Source organism: Lampetra fluviatilis, chromosome 34 (genome assembly GCF_964198595.1).
Source record: "Lampetra fluviatilis chromosome 34, kcLamFluv1.1, whole genome shotgun sequence".
Lineage (NCBI taxonomy): Eukaryota > Metazoa > Chordata > Hyperoartia > Petromyzontiformes > Petromyzontidae > Lampetra > Lampetra fluviatilis.
In genome coordinates, this window is record NC_136308.1 from 11,053,119 (window position 1) to 11,069,940 (window position 16,822).

Sequence of the window (16,822 nt, forward strand, 5' to 3'; positions counted from 1 at the left end):
AGATTTTTGTGCAGCCCATGGGCTTGTAATTACCAACACGCTTTTCCGGCATCGGCGCATCCACACAACATCATGGATGCATGCCGGGTCCAAGCAAGAACATCTGCTGGACTACGTAGTGACGGACCAGCGGATGCGAGCCCATGTCCTTGACACCAGGACCTACCGTGGAGCTGATCTGCCCTCTGACCATCGACTAGTCATCTGTAAGATGCGCCTGCCATTCTTCCACTCCGGTGGTGGGTGTACACCCAGGATCCCATTCCAACCAAAAGTGGCCTGGTCTAAGTTAGCTGATGAAAGTTGCAAGCGAGAATTTCATCATCGCTTGCAGCTGGGGTTGGCATCGTCCCCCACTCCACCTGATGTCGAGGGTAAATGGGCGAGGTTTAAGACTGTGACTCATGCAGCTGCAATGGCTGCTTTGGGTACGCGGTCCAGACCTCCCCGGGAACCCTGGCTGACGGAGGAGGTGTTCAGGTTAATTGAGAAAAAGCGACAGGCCCACTCTCATCGCCTACAGCATCCCACGTCAGAGAATGAGGAGGTTTACCGCAGCCTTCGCTCGGAGGTTCGGAGAGCCGTAAGGCGCTGTAAGGATGGGTGGTGGTCGCGGGTTGCTGAGGAGATGGAGTCTGCCTCAGTGGCCCGCGATCACAAATCACTATTTAACTCCATCAAAAAAGTAACCTGCAGCGCCACACCTATTACCATCATTAGAGGAAAAAACGGTGATCCAATCTCCGACCCCCAGGAACAGGTTTGCAGATTTGCTGAGCATTTCTGTGAGGTCCTGGGGGAGGGAAAATCTCTCAGCCAGGAAAACATCATGGCACAAAGTGGGGATAACCCTGCTGAGGCTGCGGTGCCTCAAATATTGGAAGAGGTCACCCCCTGTGAGTGGCTGGCTGAGGTACCGGCTGTTGAGGAAGTACTGAGGGCGATCCGGAGTCTGAGACCAGGGAAGGCACCGGGCAGAGATGATCTCCCAGGCGAAATGCTGAGGGAGGGTGGCGTTTGTGCACAGACTGCCCTATATGACATCATAACAACAGTCTGGACCACTGGACGGGTTCCGCAGGACTGGAAGGATGCCCTGGTGGTCCCCCTCTTTAAGAAGGGGGACCGCACAGACTGTAACAACTACAGGGGCATCTCACTCCTCAGTGTGCCGGGTAAGGTCCTGGCAAGGATTATTCAACATCGCCTTGCTAGGCATGCTGAGGAGAGGCTTGCGGAGCCCCAATGTGGTTTCAGGAAAGGGCGGTCCTGCACAGATGCCATATTTTCTGTCCGTCTGCTACAGCAGAGGTGTAGGGAATTCCAAAAAGACCTACATCTCTGCTTTATTGACCTGGTCAAGGCCTATGATACCATCAGTAGGACTGGGCTCTGGGTTGTTCTTCGTGCTTTCGGAGTCCCTGACCCTCTGCTCACGATCATTAAGGACCTTCATGATGGTGAGCGGGCCCGGGTAAAACTACGTGGCCGGGAGTCGGAGCCTTTCCCTGTACACCTTGGGGTGCGACAGGGATGTCCTCTGGCTCCCACATTATTTAACATCTATTTCGACTGCGTAGTTCGTGAAGCCTTCAATAGCTGTACCGGGGGAATTACCATTTGGTACAGATATAATGGGAGGCTGATCGACGCCCGGGTGCGATCAAGGGATGGCTCCCTATTGGTCAACCACGTTATGTATGCCGATGATTTGGTAATAGCTGCTCATTCAGAAGAGGAGTTGGAGACGCTGCTGCTGAGACTGGAGTGTGCCACTAAGAGGTGGGGCCTTACCATCAGCCCCACCAAAACTAAGCACCTGCCTGGGTATTTTGTACCATCGGGCACTCCGCCCCCACAACTCCCAATCGGTGATGGGGCAGTTGTGGAGAGAGTAGAGAGTTTCCCATACCTGGGCAGTGTGCTCATGACCGGCTCCAGTTTATCAGCAGAGGTCTCACTCCGAATCAGTCGAGCGGCAATATCTTTTCATCGGTTGCGTAACGCTGTGTTGAAGCTACCTGGTCTGTCGCTCCGCACGAAGCTTCAGGTCTTCTCGGCCACGGTCATTCCCTCCCTTCTCTACGCTTGCGAAACGTGGACCCCCCTAGTGGAGCATCTTCGCCGGTTGGAAACATTTAGGCTGGCCTGCCTACGATCCATCCTGGGTTTAACCAGGCTGGATTGTGTGAGGAGCTCACAAGTCCTTGAAAGATCTGGGCAAAGTCCCATCAGTGAGCTCCTCCGGCAGGCAAGGCTGCGTTGGCTGGGTCATGTAGCCCGCATGCCCAGCCACCGCATGCCTAAACAGCTTTTGTTCGGCCGGATCGAGGGGGCTAAACGGGCGCGGCACGGGCTAGAGAAGAGATGGAGTGATGTGGTACAGGAGGACGTGGAGCTGAGTGGACTTGCCGATGACTGGTACCAGCGGTGTCAAGATCGGCCTCAGTGGAGGAGGCTCGTGAAGGACGCTACTGGGCAGTTGGAGGCAGTCGCCCTCCAACAACAACGGAGGGCGGAGGAGCGACGCTCACAACAACGAGCGGAGCGCCGGGTGGCTAAAGCACAGCAAGTTGGCACAGTAGGGGGCACAGGTGGTGCATCAGCCAGTCATCTCGGTCATCTCGGTCAGTCGACCCGTGGCACCTGGGTCTGCCCCGTGACCTCCTGCCAGCGGGCGTTCGACACTTCACGTGGCCTCAAGGTGCACATGGCCTGGCACAAGCGTCGTGGTGACGTCACCGCCACTTAGTGGCGAATGGCGGTTGTTGTTGGAGTTCACAAATCCTTAAAAGATCTGGATAAAGTCCCATCGGTGAGCTCCCCCGGGCAGGCAAGGCTGCGTTGGCTTGGTCATGTAGCCCGCATGCCCAGTCACCGCATGCCTTAACAGCTTTTGTTCGGCCGGATTGAGGGGGCTAAACAGGCGCGGCAGGGGCTAGAAAACAGATGGAGTGATGTGGTACATGAGGACGTGGAGCTTAGTGGACTTGCCGATGACTGGTACCAGCGGTGTCAAGATCGGCCACTGTGGAGGAGGCTTGTGAAGGACGCTACTGGGCAGTTGGAGGCAGTCGCCATCCAACAACAACGGAGAGTGGAGGAGCGACGCTCACAACAACGAGCGGAGCGCCGGGTGGCTAAAGCACAGCAAGTTGGCACAGTAGTCATCTCAGTCAGTCGACCCGTGGCACCTGGGTCTGCCCCGTGACCTCCTGCCAGCGGGCGTTCGACACTTCACATGGCCCCAACGTGCACATAGCCTGGCACAAGCGGCGTGGTGACGTCACCGCCACTTAGTAGCGAATGGCGGTTGTTGTTGTGTTGGGTGAGGGATGTGTGTGTGGATTTGTGTGTGGGTGCGGGGTGTGGGTGCAGGGTGTGTGTGTGTGTGAGGAGTGGTGGCGTAGCGGTCAGCGCGCCACACTACCAACCCGGGACTCGATAGGATGCCTCAGCCTCAAATTAGTAACTGGTGCGGTGTCAACATCGACACTGGGGAGACAAAGGCGGCCGGGCGTGGTGCTGGCCACCCACCCCATCGTGTGCCGTGCCGGTCTTCATAGGTGCTACTCGCTAGCAGCACTTGCCCCAACAGTCTGTTAAGGCTACACGGGTCATCTTTGTCTTTTGTGTGCCCAGGACACGATTTTTTACCGCGCGGCCGTGCGGCTCAGGGACCAGGGCGCCGTGATCCTGCGGCAAGCGCAAGCGGCAGCGGAGCGGATCGGCTTCAACTACGAGAGCGGCATGCACCTCCCCACGGCGCCAGCCGCTCCGCCCGCCCACGGTGGGGCACGCGGGCACAGACACACACGCACAGACGCGCGCGCACAGACACGTGCGCAGAAACGCACGTGCGGAAACGCACGCGCAGATACGCATGCACAGACACGCACAGACACGCACAGAAATACACATGCACAGAAACACACGCACCTACTCAGAAATTGTGCTTACACACACACACGAAGACAAATATTTCCCGTACAGCCTTAACAGACTGTCGGGGCGAGTGCTGTTAGCGAGTAGCAGCACCTATGAAGCCCGGCACGCCACACGAGGGGGACGGCGGCCAGCACCACGCCCGGCCGCCTTTGTCTCCCCAGTGGCGATGTTTACTACACACCGCACCAAGTACTCGTTTGAGGCCGAGTCGAATTCGTTGAGGTCCAGGACCTGTTCGGATAATCGTCTCCAGTGTTGGTGGCCCTGAGCGGGAATCGAACTCGGGTAGCCGGGTTCATAGCGCAGCACGCTAACCACTACACTACCGCTCCCCACACATTGCACGCACACACGCATTGTACACAGGGCTGCTGCGGCTCTAAGGGACGGGGAAACTGCGAGTTTCTCGGAGCCGGTGAACCGAGCGTCACTGCTCTCACGTACGTGTGTACGTTGAACTTGTTTCGCGCTGTACGTAGCCAACCGTGCTAATCAACAACAACAACAACCAGCAGTTCTCAAGAACTTCGTTTAAGCTACTGGGAGCATCATTGCTCCCAGTGGCTTCCTAACATCGGATGTGTTGCCAACGGCAACAGAAGCGCATCTGAAAGCGCCGCACGATTTCAGGCTGGCCAAAAACTGCGGCTGCTGCTGTGAGGATGACCACTGGAGTTTGCGTGATGATTTTGTACGCTCGACGAGATCATTAGCGAGGTGACGTTGTGGTTGATCTCACCAGCGTTTCTCCCCCCACCCCCCACCCCCCACCCCGGCACAGACCTCGTGGCGTCGAGGCGGGGGAGCAAGGCCGGCCGCGGTGACCGCTCCCTCCACCGGGGGGGCCCGCCGCAGAGCGAGCGCCACGGCGCCGCCGGCGGCGTCGCGTCGAAGCGGCGCCCGGGACGGGCGGAGGGGCCGCGGGTTCCCCGGTGCGGGGGGGGCGCCCCTCCCCCCACGACCCTCCCGGGGGGGACTCGCCGGGGCTCGGCCCGCTCGGCCTCCTCCTCTTCCTCCTCCTCGTCCTCCTCCTCGTCGTCCACCTCTTCTCCGTCGTCTTCGTCCTCCGAAGACGAGGGCGGCGGCGGCGTCGGCGCGGAGGGGCCGGAGAGAGGTGGGTGCGTGGGCGCAGCGTGCGGGGCGCCGTCCGCGTTGTCGGCGTGCGCAGCCCCACGCGCGTCTCTTCGGGACACTGCGCGCGAGTTTGTCGCGTGTCCGCCGCAAGCGAGGCCGCTCCCCACGCCGCTTGACTCGCGCTGGTCTTGTGCAGGCAGCGGGGGCAAGGGTCGAGCAGCGGCGCCGGGGCCACGGGGCCAGGGGCTGCGGGGTCACGGCGGGGAGCGGGGTCACGGGGGGGAACGGGGTCGCGCCGGGGGTGGGGGTCGCGGGAGGGGTCGGGGTCGCGCCGGACGCCACGGCGGCAAGAGGCGGCTCGCTGACGGCGACGCCGGGTCCGCGGCAGCAGCAGCTGCAGCCTCCGTGGGTGAGTAGCTCCCGCACCGCACCGCAGCGCACCGCACCGCAGCGCACCGCACCACAGCGCACCGCACCGAGCCCCGTCACACCCGGGAGGACGCAGGTGCGCTCGTCTTTCTCCTAGCGTGTTTGCGCGTGTTGGTTGTGCGTGTGTGCGACTCGTTGGTGAGTGGTCCCCGAAAGCGTGTGTGTGCTTGCGCGTGCATGTACATGTGTATACGCGTGTAACAGTTAGCGAGCTGCACTACGAACCTGGCGACCAGGGTTTGATTCATGCTCACGGACAACACCAGTGATAATTATCTGAACTGATCCCGGTCCTGGGCCTCCCCTAGGTCGAGTCAGCCTCAAATGAGTACATGGTGCAGTGTGTAAATATCGCCACTGGGGAAAGGTGGCTGGGCGTAGTGCTGTTAAGGCTACACGGGGGATCTTTGTCTTTTTACACGCTTTCTATTAACTCACTCTGTTGTTGTTGTCGTATCCTCAAATCTTTGTAACTCAATTTTAACCCACTTCCCAATGTCGTATCGACTGCAAACTTGGTATACTTATGTCATACTGATGACAATACTATATTTTATCATTAAAAATAAAAAGAAACAAATTTAAACCATCTTTTTTATATGTTATGCTTTGCCTTGGGTCTAATTGTCCACGCTCAACTGACGTTGGCTGTGAATCACCACTTTCCCTTACGTTATGGCAAGCCTCGGGGCCATTTCAATAAAGCGTGTTTTTAAAAAAGTATTTTTAAATATTACTTATTGTATATTTGTTCACCTGTGTGCACCGGTAGATGCGTGTGTGTTCAGCGTTTATGCATCTGTACGTGCCTGTGTCTTTGCGCACTCAGGAATGGTTATGCCCCTGCACGTGCATGCGCACGCGGCCTGCGCGTGTCTCCACGTGCCCCCGTGTGTGCCTCCGGGTCCGCTGGAAGTGCACCTAGCCTGGCGCAAGCGGCGCAGTGACGTCGTCGTCGTAACTTAACGGCGGTGGCGGCCGTCGTCGTTGCGTCCCCCCCCCCCCTCCCGCAGGCGACGGGGGCGAGCGCGTGGGCGGAGCCTCGCGGGGGCTGCTGCTAGGGGACGACGACGGGGGGGGCTCCCCGCTGGGGCCGGCATCCCTCGGGGGGGGGGCCGCCGTCGCCGGGAGGCGGCGGCTGCGGCGGCGGCGCCGGCGGAGGCGGTGGAGGAGGAGGCGGAGGCCGCGCGTCCGACGTGGGACGCCGAACCTTCGTGCTCTTCAGCAAGAAGAGCAAGCCCTTCCCCCTGCAGCACCAGCAGCAGCAGCAGCGCCGGTCAGATGGTCGCGAGCGGCAGAGACGAAAAGACCCCACCGTGTGGAATCTCCCTTCCTCGGTCCATTAGGGACTCTGAGTCTGTTTAACACAGAGCCGGCGGGGCTTTCGTGACCAGTGTTATCCATCATAGAGGTTTGTTTTGGGTTAAATCGCCTAAATATGAATGTGTCGTTAAACCCGCCGCCGCCGCCTGACATGGCCAATTAGTAAGCGGTTTGTCACGTACACAAAACGTGGCAATTCGTTACTCGTTCAGCACACCGGTGTGTTGGAGTGTAAACCACAACATTTAGAATTTGCCCGAAGGCGGCCAGCCTTGGATCTGGCCACAGCACAAGCCCCAAGAGTCTGTTTAGGCTATGGGGGGTGGGAGTGGGTCTTTGAGCGCAAGCACGCGCACACACACACACACGTGTAGCCTTAACAGACTGTAGGGGAAAGTGCTGTTAGCGAGCACGCACCTATGAAGGCCGGCACGGCACACGAGGGGGTGGGTGGCCAACACCACGCCCGACCGCCTTTGTCTCCCTAGTGACAATGTTCACACATCGCACCAGGTACTAATTTGAAGCTGAGTCGACCTAGGGGAGGCCCAGGACCGGTTCAGATAATCGTCACTGGTGTTTGCCTTGAGCGGGAATCGAACCCGGGTCGCTAGTATCTTAGCGCAGCGCGCTAACCGCTACACTACTGCTTCCCATGCACACACAACAACAACAACAACCGCCATTCGCCACTAAGTGGAGGTGACGTCACCACGACGCTTGTGCCAGGCCATGTGCACCTTGAGGCCACGTGAAGTGTCGAACGCCTGCTGGCAGGAGGTCACGAGGCAGACTCAGGTGCCACGGGTCGACTGACTGAGATGACTGAGATGACTGAGATGACTGACTGATGCACCACCTGTGCCCCCTACTGTGCCAACTTGCTGTGCTTTAGCCACCCGGTGCTCCGCTCGTTGTTGTGAGCGTCACTCTTCCACCCTCCGTTGTTGTTGGAGGGCGACTGCCTCCAACTGCCCAGTAGCGTCCTTCACGAGCCTCCCCCACTGAGGCCGATCTTGACACCGCTGGTACCATCGGCAAGTTGATTCGGCTCCACATCCCCCCGTACTGCATCAGATCATCTCTTCTCCAGCCCATATTGTGGCGGTTTAGCTCCCTCCATGCGGACAAACAGAAGCTGCTTGGGCATGCTATGGCTGGGCATGCGGGCTACATGACCCAGCCAACGCAGCCTTGCCTGCCGGATGAGATCACTGATGGGAATGTGTCCGGATATTTCAAACATTTGTGAGCTCACACAATCTGGTCTAGTTAAATCCAGGATGGATCGTAGGCAAGCCAGCGTGAAGGTTTATAACCGGTGCAGATGTTCCATTAGGGGGGTCCACCTTTCACAAACGTAGAGAAGGGAGGGCATGACTGTGGCCGGGAAGACCCGAAGCTTCATGCAGAGCGACATACCAGGTAGCTTCCACACAGCGTTACGCAGCCGATGAAAAGACAATGCCGCCCGACTGATTCAAACGAGTAGATTTAGCCACACTATCGCCGATGTCATTTGCGTAAAGTACACGCGCACGCAATGCCTCGGCCGTACGAATGTTCACCGGTGAGCCGTCGACGACGCCGCGTTGATTCCCGCTTGACCCCGTGGCGCAGGCCTGGACGTCCCCCCAAGCACCGTGAGTCCGGCGGAGCGGCGGGGCCGCCGGCGGGCCCCGGGCCGGGCCAGGCCTCGTCCTCGTCGTCCACCTCGTCCGTGGGCGGCTCGGGAGGGCCGGGGTGCGTCCCCGCCGGCGCCGCGGCCGCGGCCTCCGCGCCCCCGGGCTCCACACCGGGCCCTCGGAAGCGCCCTCGCAGCAGCTCCAGCTCGGAGAGCGACAGCGACGGGTCATCGTGCCGCCTCTCGCACGCCGGTACCGCCCTTGCCAGCCACAATCACACCCGCACACACGCCCTCGTCACGCACGCACACACACGCCATTGTCACACACACCGTCGTCACGCACGCATACACGCGCCGTCGTCACACGCGCGCCGGCATCACGCGCTTACCGTCGTTACACATGCACACACCCACCTCCGTCACACACGCATGCACACACCCACCTCCGTCACACACACGCATGCACCGCTCTCTTCACCTCCATCACCACTGGCTACGCTGCGTTCACGACAGAGCCGTACTCCTTTGCACTCGTCCACGCCCGTGCCGTCCATGCGTCTAGGCGCAGACGAGGGCTTCGAGTGCATTGCCCAGGACGCCAACACGCAGAGCTTCCTGGTCTACCGGCACAAGCAGAGCAGCTCCGACTCGGAGTCCACCACCAGCTCCTCCAGCAGCGCCGCCACCGACAATACGAGGCACGTGCGGCGCACGCGACCGTCGCGGAGTGGCGGCGGAGTGGTTAGCGCGCTGCACCGCGATGCCGGCTCGCCCGAGTTCGAATCCTTGCCGGGGGTAACGTCCGAAACGGTCGCTCCTGGCCCCCCTGCCACTTTCACCGACCCGCGCCGATCGTGGGCGTGGCGAAGTACGGTCAAAACAACTCGCCTAAGCAACGTGGCGTTGGGGGAGGCCTTCATCTGGCAACGGTTTGACGACCATTCATCCGGCCAGGTGGCGTCGCGGTCGAGCGAGCGGCTCGCCCCATCGCAAGGTGGCGAGTTCAACTCTCGGGTTTGGTGGTTGATAAAACGGAGTACCGCCGTGCGGGGGACTTGAACGGCGGTTGTTGACCTGTGGCCCGGGCTTCCCCCCCCCCGTGGCACCACAGCTCTTGGGTGTCCGGCGTCGCTGGCGCCGTCTCAAGCCTCTTGCCGCATGGCGCCCAGCAACGTGACTCCCGCTCGCCCCGCCCACTTGTTGGCGTCTCTGTCTCTCCGTTTCTGCAGTGCGTCCCCAGACAAGCAGAGCCGAGGCAAGGCCAGCTTCTCTCGGGTGAACTTCACCGAGGACAGCAGTGATGAGACCTCGGGCTCCGACAACGAGACCGCCGGGGGCGCCGGCGGCGGCGGCGACTCTGGTACGCGCGGCGCGTAGGGACAGGAGGAGGAGAGGAGGAGGGGGAAGACGAGGAGGGGGAGGAGGAGAGGGGCGGGGCGGGAGGAGGAGTAGAGGGGAGGAGGAGAGGGGGGGGGGGAGGAGAGGGAGGAGGAGAGGATGAGGTCAAGGTGTGCCGGTCAGTGTCGTGGCTCAAATTTGAAAAATCACCTACAGATTGAGTGTGTTCTTCGTACGCGCCTGGTATCACGGTTAGAAAACGTTGAGCAATCATCGCCTCCCGAGGCTTTGCTGGGTAAACAAGTGTAACAACAACAAATAATTGTAATAACAACAATAATAACAATGCTGGGCTCCAGGGCGAGGTTGGGTGAACCCACCTCTCCCAAAGCGTCTGTCCGGTCAGCGTGGAAGGGCGGGAAAGCGCCCTCTGGAGCTCCCTCCGTGGAGGAATCTTCCGCCGGCAATAGCGCGAGCGAGAAAAGGGCTGCGCTTTTACCTTCTTTTACAGTGGGTTGGAGGGGGGGGACTCCTGCGCTGAACCACACCACACCGCACAACACGACACCGCACCACACCGCACCACACCGCACCACACCGCACCACACGACACCACACCGCACCACACCGCACCACACCGCACCGCACGACACCGCACCACACCGCACGACACCGCACCGCACCACACCGCACCACACCGCACGACACCGCACCACACGACACCGCACCACTCCACACCAAACCGCACCACGCCGCACCACGCCGAACGACGCCCCACGACGTCGCACGCCACCGCACGACGCGCCGCTGAGTGTCGCGGTGCCGAGCATGGCTCGTGCCGTGCCGTCCCCGCAGGTGGCAAGGGGCTGCCGTGCGCCAGTTGGGACTACGACGACGATGACGACGACGACACCCCCCTGGAGGCGCTTGACCTCGTGTGGGCCAAGTGCCGTGGCTATCCCTCGTACCCGGCCCTGGTGAGCGGGTGGGGGGGGGGGGGGCACCGCACGCACGGGGGGGGAGCACCGCGTGGGACCGGGTGCGCGCATATGTGTGTGTCTGTGTGTACGCGTCCACTTGTGTGCGTGTGTACTTGTGCGCTTGTACGCGCGTGTGCGTATGCGTGTGCATGCTGTGCCGGTCTTCGTAGGTGCTCGCGAAGAGCGCTTGCCCCAAAAGCCTCTTCAAGGCTTTACCGGTGGCAGGGGGGGGTCTGTTCACACGCGTTTTGTTCCATTCGTTCCTCGTTAATTGTTTTTTTGTTGATCCCTTTTCTCCTGCTGACATCTCCATTTTATTTGACTGCGTTCCGGAAACCGTAGCTGTCGCGACGTTTGCCATCAATATTTTTTTGTTCGGTGAATGGGTTTGCGTTTGGACGGACGTTTGTCGCGGGGTTTACTCTGTCCGAATTTTAAACGACTCGGCATTCTGCGGTGTTTGCCAGTGGTGACCGCCGTTTACGACGCTTGAGCCTGCATCGCAACGCGTCGCGACGCGTCACGACGCTGCGCCCCCCGCCGTAATTCGTTGCCGTTGGCTGCCCGCGTTTGTTTGGAGCGACCTCCCTCACGTGGGGGGTGATGGCGTTCGTGCGTCTGTGTGTCCGTGCATCGTAGATCATCGACCCCAAGATGCCGCGCGAAGGCTTCCTGCACAACGGCGTGCCCATCCCCGTGCCGCCGCTCGACGTGCTCAAGCTGGGCGAGACGCGCATCATGGAGGCCACGGAGCCCCTCTTCCTTGTCCTCTTCTTTGACAACAAGCGCACCTGGTACACACACACACACCTGGTACACACACACACACACACCTGGTACACACACACCTGGTACACACACACGTGGCACACACACACCTGGCACACACACACCTGCTACACACACACCTGGTACACACACACACCTGGCACACACACACACCTGGCACACACACACACCTGGCACACACACACACCTGGCACACACACACACCTGGGACACAGGCACACCTGGGACACAGGCACACCTGGTACGCACGAGGAGCCACAGGGAGACCACCCCAGGCCGGGGGGCGACAGGGGGCAGTTGAAAGTCACCCCTGTTGAGTCTTCCGCCCGGTTGTTTCTTGGCGTGAGACCGAGGCAATTCCACGCCGCCTGCGGCCAAACCTCGCGATGACGACGACGACGTTGTTCTTATTCGCGGTCGAACCGTCAATCTGCGTGGCACAGCAGCAGGCTCCGTGTCCTACCGTGGAATGGCGCTGTTACCTATCTGGCTCAGGAGATATCGGAGAAGCGATAACCATGTTGCTACAGAGCACACATTCTGCTTCAATTGAACCTTGTGGCAGGACCCCGGGGTCCCAAATAAGCAGAAGTCAAAATCGTAATTAATTTATTTATTTTTGGCGACTCCGTCCCACCGCGCACACAAACGCCGCGACCCGCCTGGCGCGGATCATTCTGTTGTCATGTTGTCGTGTCGTCCAAGCTCAGCAGCGAGGACGAATGCGCAGAAGAAAGAAAACTTTGAAACTTTGATTAGCGCATCGTGTAGAGCTCGTCGAGAGGAATAGATTGCCGTATCGTTCGCCTTCAACAGACATAGAATGATGTCGCAACGCAGTTGATGCGAGAGCCAGGGGACTCATGGGACCCCGGGGTCCCGCCATGAGGTTCAGTTGGAGTCTTACTGCTGCTGCTGCCAAATCTGGGGTGCGGCACCCAGTTCCATCCTCACTGCTGCACACGACAGAGTGAAGCAGATGCGGTGATTGATCCCACACTCACCGACTCACTCGCTTACTCATCGGTGGGCAGCCGCCTCCTCCTCAGCGCTCCTCTATCGCTACTACCGTGGTCACGGTTCCTGTGAACTTCCCCCATTGATTCTTCCACCCAAGCTTAGGGCTCCACCAGACGCTCGCTATTTTGTCTCATCCACCACACCGTGCGCACTCATCACACTCACCCACTCGCTTATCCACTTCCACACCCGCCAAATCACTCGCCCACCCACTCACCCACCCACAAAGTCACTCACCCATCCACCCACTCACCTATTTACCCACTAAGGCACTCACCCACCCACTCACCCACCCACGAAGTTACTCACTCACCCACCCACCCACTGATCCACCCACCCGGCAAGGCACTCACCCATCCACCCACTCACAAATTCACCCACTAAGGTATTCGCCCACCCACTCACCAAGGCACTCACCCACCCACTCACCCACTCACCAAGGCACTCACCACACTGCAGGTCACTTCTCTTCCCTTTCTGCTGCTTTCCCTCACACTGCTCTCATTTGGAATTCCCTCCCATCGTCTCTTTTTCCCCAACCTCAACAAACCCATTCACCTCTTTGTCTATTCCACTTTTTTTTTTTCGTAATTTACTCCGCTTTATTGACGTCCAAACGCAAACGGAGCTTTACAGCTCGCACCGTGGGGGAGACGGGACTTTAACAAAAGGACGAATGCGGAACCTCGAGTTGGGAGCATTCGCAGGGCGTCTCGTCTTAAGTCCCCGGCGTGAATCCTGCCGCACGAGCGCGCCGTCTTGAGCTTGCACTTCAGATGTGTGTGTGTGCGCGCGCGCTACCACGGTGTTCCCTTCCTGTGCGGTCAGTGCCTTCTGCGCCACGTCATCTTGCCGTGTCATGCCCTGTCATGTGCGAGTGTGTGGGGAGCGGTGGCGTAGCAGTTCGATTCCCGCTCACGGCCAACACCGGTGACGATTATCTGAACCGGTCCTGGGCCTCCCCTAGGTCGACTCGGCCTCACATGACTACCTGGTGTGATGTGTAAACATCGCCACTGGGGAGACAAAGGCGGCAGGGCGTGGTGCTGGCCCCCACCCCCTCATGTGCCATGCCGGCCTTCGTAGGTGCTGCTCGCTAACAGCCCTCGCCCCAACAGTCTGTATGGGTATAGAGGGCAATATTTTTCCTTGCTGCTGGTGGTGGAGATGCTGATGGTGATGCCGATGGTGGTCGTGATTTTGGTGGAGATGCTGGTAGTGATGATGGCGATGGTAGTGGAGGTAATGATGATGGTGGTAATGATGGTGATGGTGGTGGTGGTGGTGATGGTGGTAATGATGATAGTGGTGATGGTGATGGTGGCGGTGGTGATGATGATGGTGGTAATGATGATGGTGGTGGTTGGTGATGATGGTAATGATGGTGGTCGTGGTGAGGATGATGGTAATGATGGTGGTGGTGGTAATGACAGTGGTGGTAATGATGGTGGTAATGACGATGGTGGTAATGATGGTGGTGGTTATCATGGTGGTAATGGTGATGTGGTGGTAATGATGGTGGTATTGATGGTGGCGGTCATGCTGCCGTGCGTACGTGACACGGGGCCATCTTTCTCACCGTCCCCTCCGTGCGCCAACGGCCGCGACGCTGCCCTCGTGTGCCCCCCCCCCCACCGCGTGCGCGCAGGCAGTGGCTGCCCCGCTCCAAGCTGGTGGCCCTGGGCGTGGAGCAGGCCATCGACAAAGCCAAGATGCTGGAGGGACGCAAATCCAACATCCGCAAGTCGGTGCAGGTGGCATACGAGCGCGCCATGCTGCACCGCAGCAAGGTGACGCGGGGCGACCCCACGTCCGACTCCAGCGACTCGGACTGACGCCCGACCCCCCACCCACCGCGCGGCGTCTCGCTCCACGGATGTCGTCACCGCCACGTGGCGGGGAAGGGGGGGATGAGAAGCGGCGGTGGCGACGCTCGTGCATCGCCGTCGCCATCTGCACCTCCTCCTACGCCGGCGACGACGACGCCCGAGCGACCGCGGCGGGGCGAAAGCCTTTGGGGGTTCTTTTCCACCCCGATGCAAAATGTCTCGGAAGCGCCCGCACGCAACTCCACGTCGTGCGGTGGAGGTGGCGGGCCGGGGCGGGGCAGGGGGGCCGGGGACCGACGTCGATGAAAGGATTCGGGGGCTGCCAAGGCGCCCTGCCCCCGCCCCCGTGTGTGCGTGTGAGCACCCGCGAGGAACGAGAGGGCGAGTGAAGCGACTGCATCCCCCGGGGCGGCGGCGAAACCCGAGCCGGCGAGCCCCAGTGGGGAGCGGCCCGGACGCCGGAGTGGAGAGCCGTTGGCGCCGGAGCGGCCGCGCTCGGCATGCGGTCGAGTGGCCGCGGAGCGAGGCGGCGCGGAGCGCACGCCGCTCCGATGGAGGAGCGCACGCCGCTCCGATGGAGGAGCGTACGTCGCTCCGATGGAGGAGCGTACGTCGCTCCGATGGAGGAGCGGCGGCGGCGAGTCCGGAACGGGGTAGCCGGGGGATCGAGGGCGCGGACGGAGGCCGTCGCGGTCGGGACGGTGACGAGGGACGGTGACGGGGGTCGGAGCCGATGGAAGAGAAGCGGCCGGACCGAGCGGGCCGCGGCGGGCGTGGGCGCTTGCCGGGGCCGGCAGGTCGTCCGGACGACGTCGATTTGCCGGGGCCGGAGCGGACGCGAGCGGCCGTGGCTGCGGAGCCCCCCCCTTCCTGCACGGCGGGAGCAGGGGGGGGCCGCTGGCCGCGTCTCGGACCGGACGCTCGTCGCGCCGTGTGCGTCGCCCCATTGGCGCCGCGTTTCGTTTCCCCGACGGTGGCCGCACCACACTGACCGGTCCCCGTGTTTCCGTCCCCACGGCGCGGACTTCAATAAATCGTGCTCCTTGATGGTGCAGCCTCTTGCGGTTTCTTGCCGGGTCAATCCTGCGGGTTCATGTGGTTCACTCCTGTGGGTTCATGCGGTTCACTCCTGTGGGTTCATGTAGTTCACTCCTGTGGGTTCATGTGGTTCACTCCTGTGGGTTCATGCGGTTCACTCCTGTGGGTTCATGTGGTTCACTCCTGTGGGTTCATGTAGTTCACTCCTGTGGGTTCATGTGGTTCATTCCTGCGGGTTCATGTGGTTCACTGCTGTGGGTTCATGTGGTTCACTCCTGCGGGTTCATGCGGTTCACTCCTGTGGGTTCATGCGGTTAACTCCTGTGGGTTCATGTAGTTCACTCCTGTGGGTTCATGTGGTTCACTCCTGTGGGCTCATGTGGTTCACTCCTGCGGGTTCATGTAGTTCACTCCTACGGGTTCATGTGGTTCACTCCTGCGGGCTTCTCTCGGGGCTCGTGGAGCCAAACGAAGGCACGCCGCCGGCACGGTGCAGAGTGCGGGAGGCTCAGCGGGAGGTTTCGGTGCCCAAGCCACGCTGCTGTTGAACATTTCGTCTGAACTCACAAGTGTGCGTGGAGATGTCTGTTCTCAGGGCGATTCTGCATCTATGCTGTGATCACCTGCGCTTCATTGAACTGTCAATGTCCATACTCTTTGGTTCTTTCGGTAAAGTCACATAGGTAGAAAATACAATAAATCTCGACGTTTCGGGTGCAACACAAGCGTCCGTCATCAGGTGGGGGACAACCACAGCAAGAGGCAATTGCTGACGTTGGCAAAAGGGGCTGCTGCGCGTGACTTTACCGCAAGAACCAAAGAGTGTGGATCCCTGCAGTCACGAAAGCTTCAGATCTCCACTGTCAGTGTCCCTCGCCGACACTTGCTTCTGCTGTCACCGCCCCACCCGCTCAAAACCCCGGTGCCTCTGATGCGACCGGAACACGCCGAGTGCACCGCGTGGCGTGGGCCGAGCCGCCAGGGTGTCGAGGCGGCGGAGGAGGCCGCGTGGCGACGCCAAGCGGCGCGAGGACTTCGTGGCCGCGATGTCGCCGGGATTCTCAATCCAGGGATGCGCACCTGTCAATCCCTTATCGGTGCCGACTTCATTACAGGCCAATTCGGACCTTGTCAACGTTCATCCGACAAAGTCCCATCACGAGGGAGAAACACAAACGCCGTGTGGACCTGAAATTTTTGTATTTCCCTGTACAAGAATACGAGTAAACCGTATGGATTGACGGATATGGGAATGGATTCTTGAATCCATCCTTTGTGCGGTGCTCATGACTTGAATAGGTCAAAGCTCGGCTGTAGGGTGTCCGTTTTTTTATTTTAATGTACCAAGTAAGGGGCCGTCCATAAATGACGTCACGCACCTGCGGGGGGGTTGGGGGTCAGACATTTGTGACGATGTGCGACGAGGG

General features: G+C 60.1%; 1 protein-coding gene across 1 annotated transcript in view; it reads left to right on the forward strand.

Annotated features, from left to right (window-relative positions):
* BRPF1 (bromodomain and PHD finger containing 1) overlaps positions 1 to 15,413 on the forward strand; it is a 29,232-nt gene extending 13,819 nt beyond the window's left edge. Inside the window, 11 exon segments of the mRNA XM_078872512.1 lie at positions 3,643 to 3,790; positions 4,730 to 5,062; positions 5,219 to 5,431; positions 6,465 to 6,571; positions 6,573 to 6,727; positions 8,395 to 8,651; positions 8,964 to 9,099; positions 9,631 to 9,761; positions 10,595 to 10,716; positions 11,359 to 11,513; positions 14,177 to 15,413. Coding sequence (XP_078728638.1) covers positions 3,643 to 3,790; positions 4,730 to 5,062; positions 5,219 to 5,431; positions 6,465 to 6,571; positions 6,573 to 6,727; positions 8,395 to 8,651; positions 8,964 to 9,099; positions 9,631 to 9,761; positions 10,595 to 10,716; positions 11,359 to 11,513; positions 14,177 to 14,363 — 1,944 coding nt within the window. The 3' untranslated portion in view covers positions 14,364 to 15,413.
* Positions 15,414 to 16,822: the final 1,409 nt, after the last annotated feature.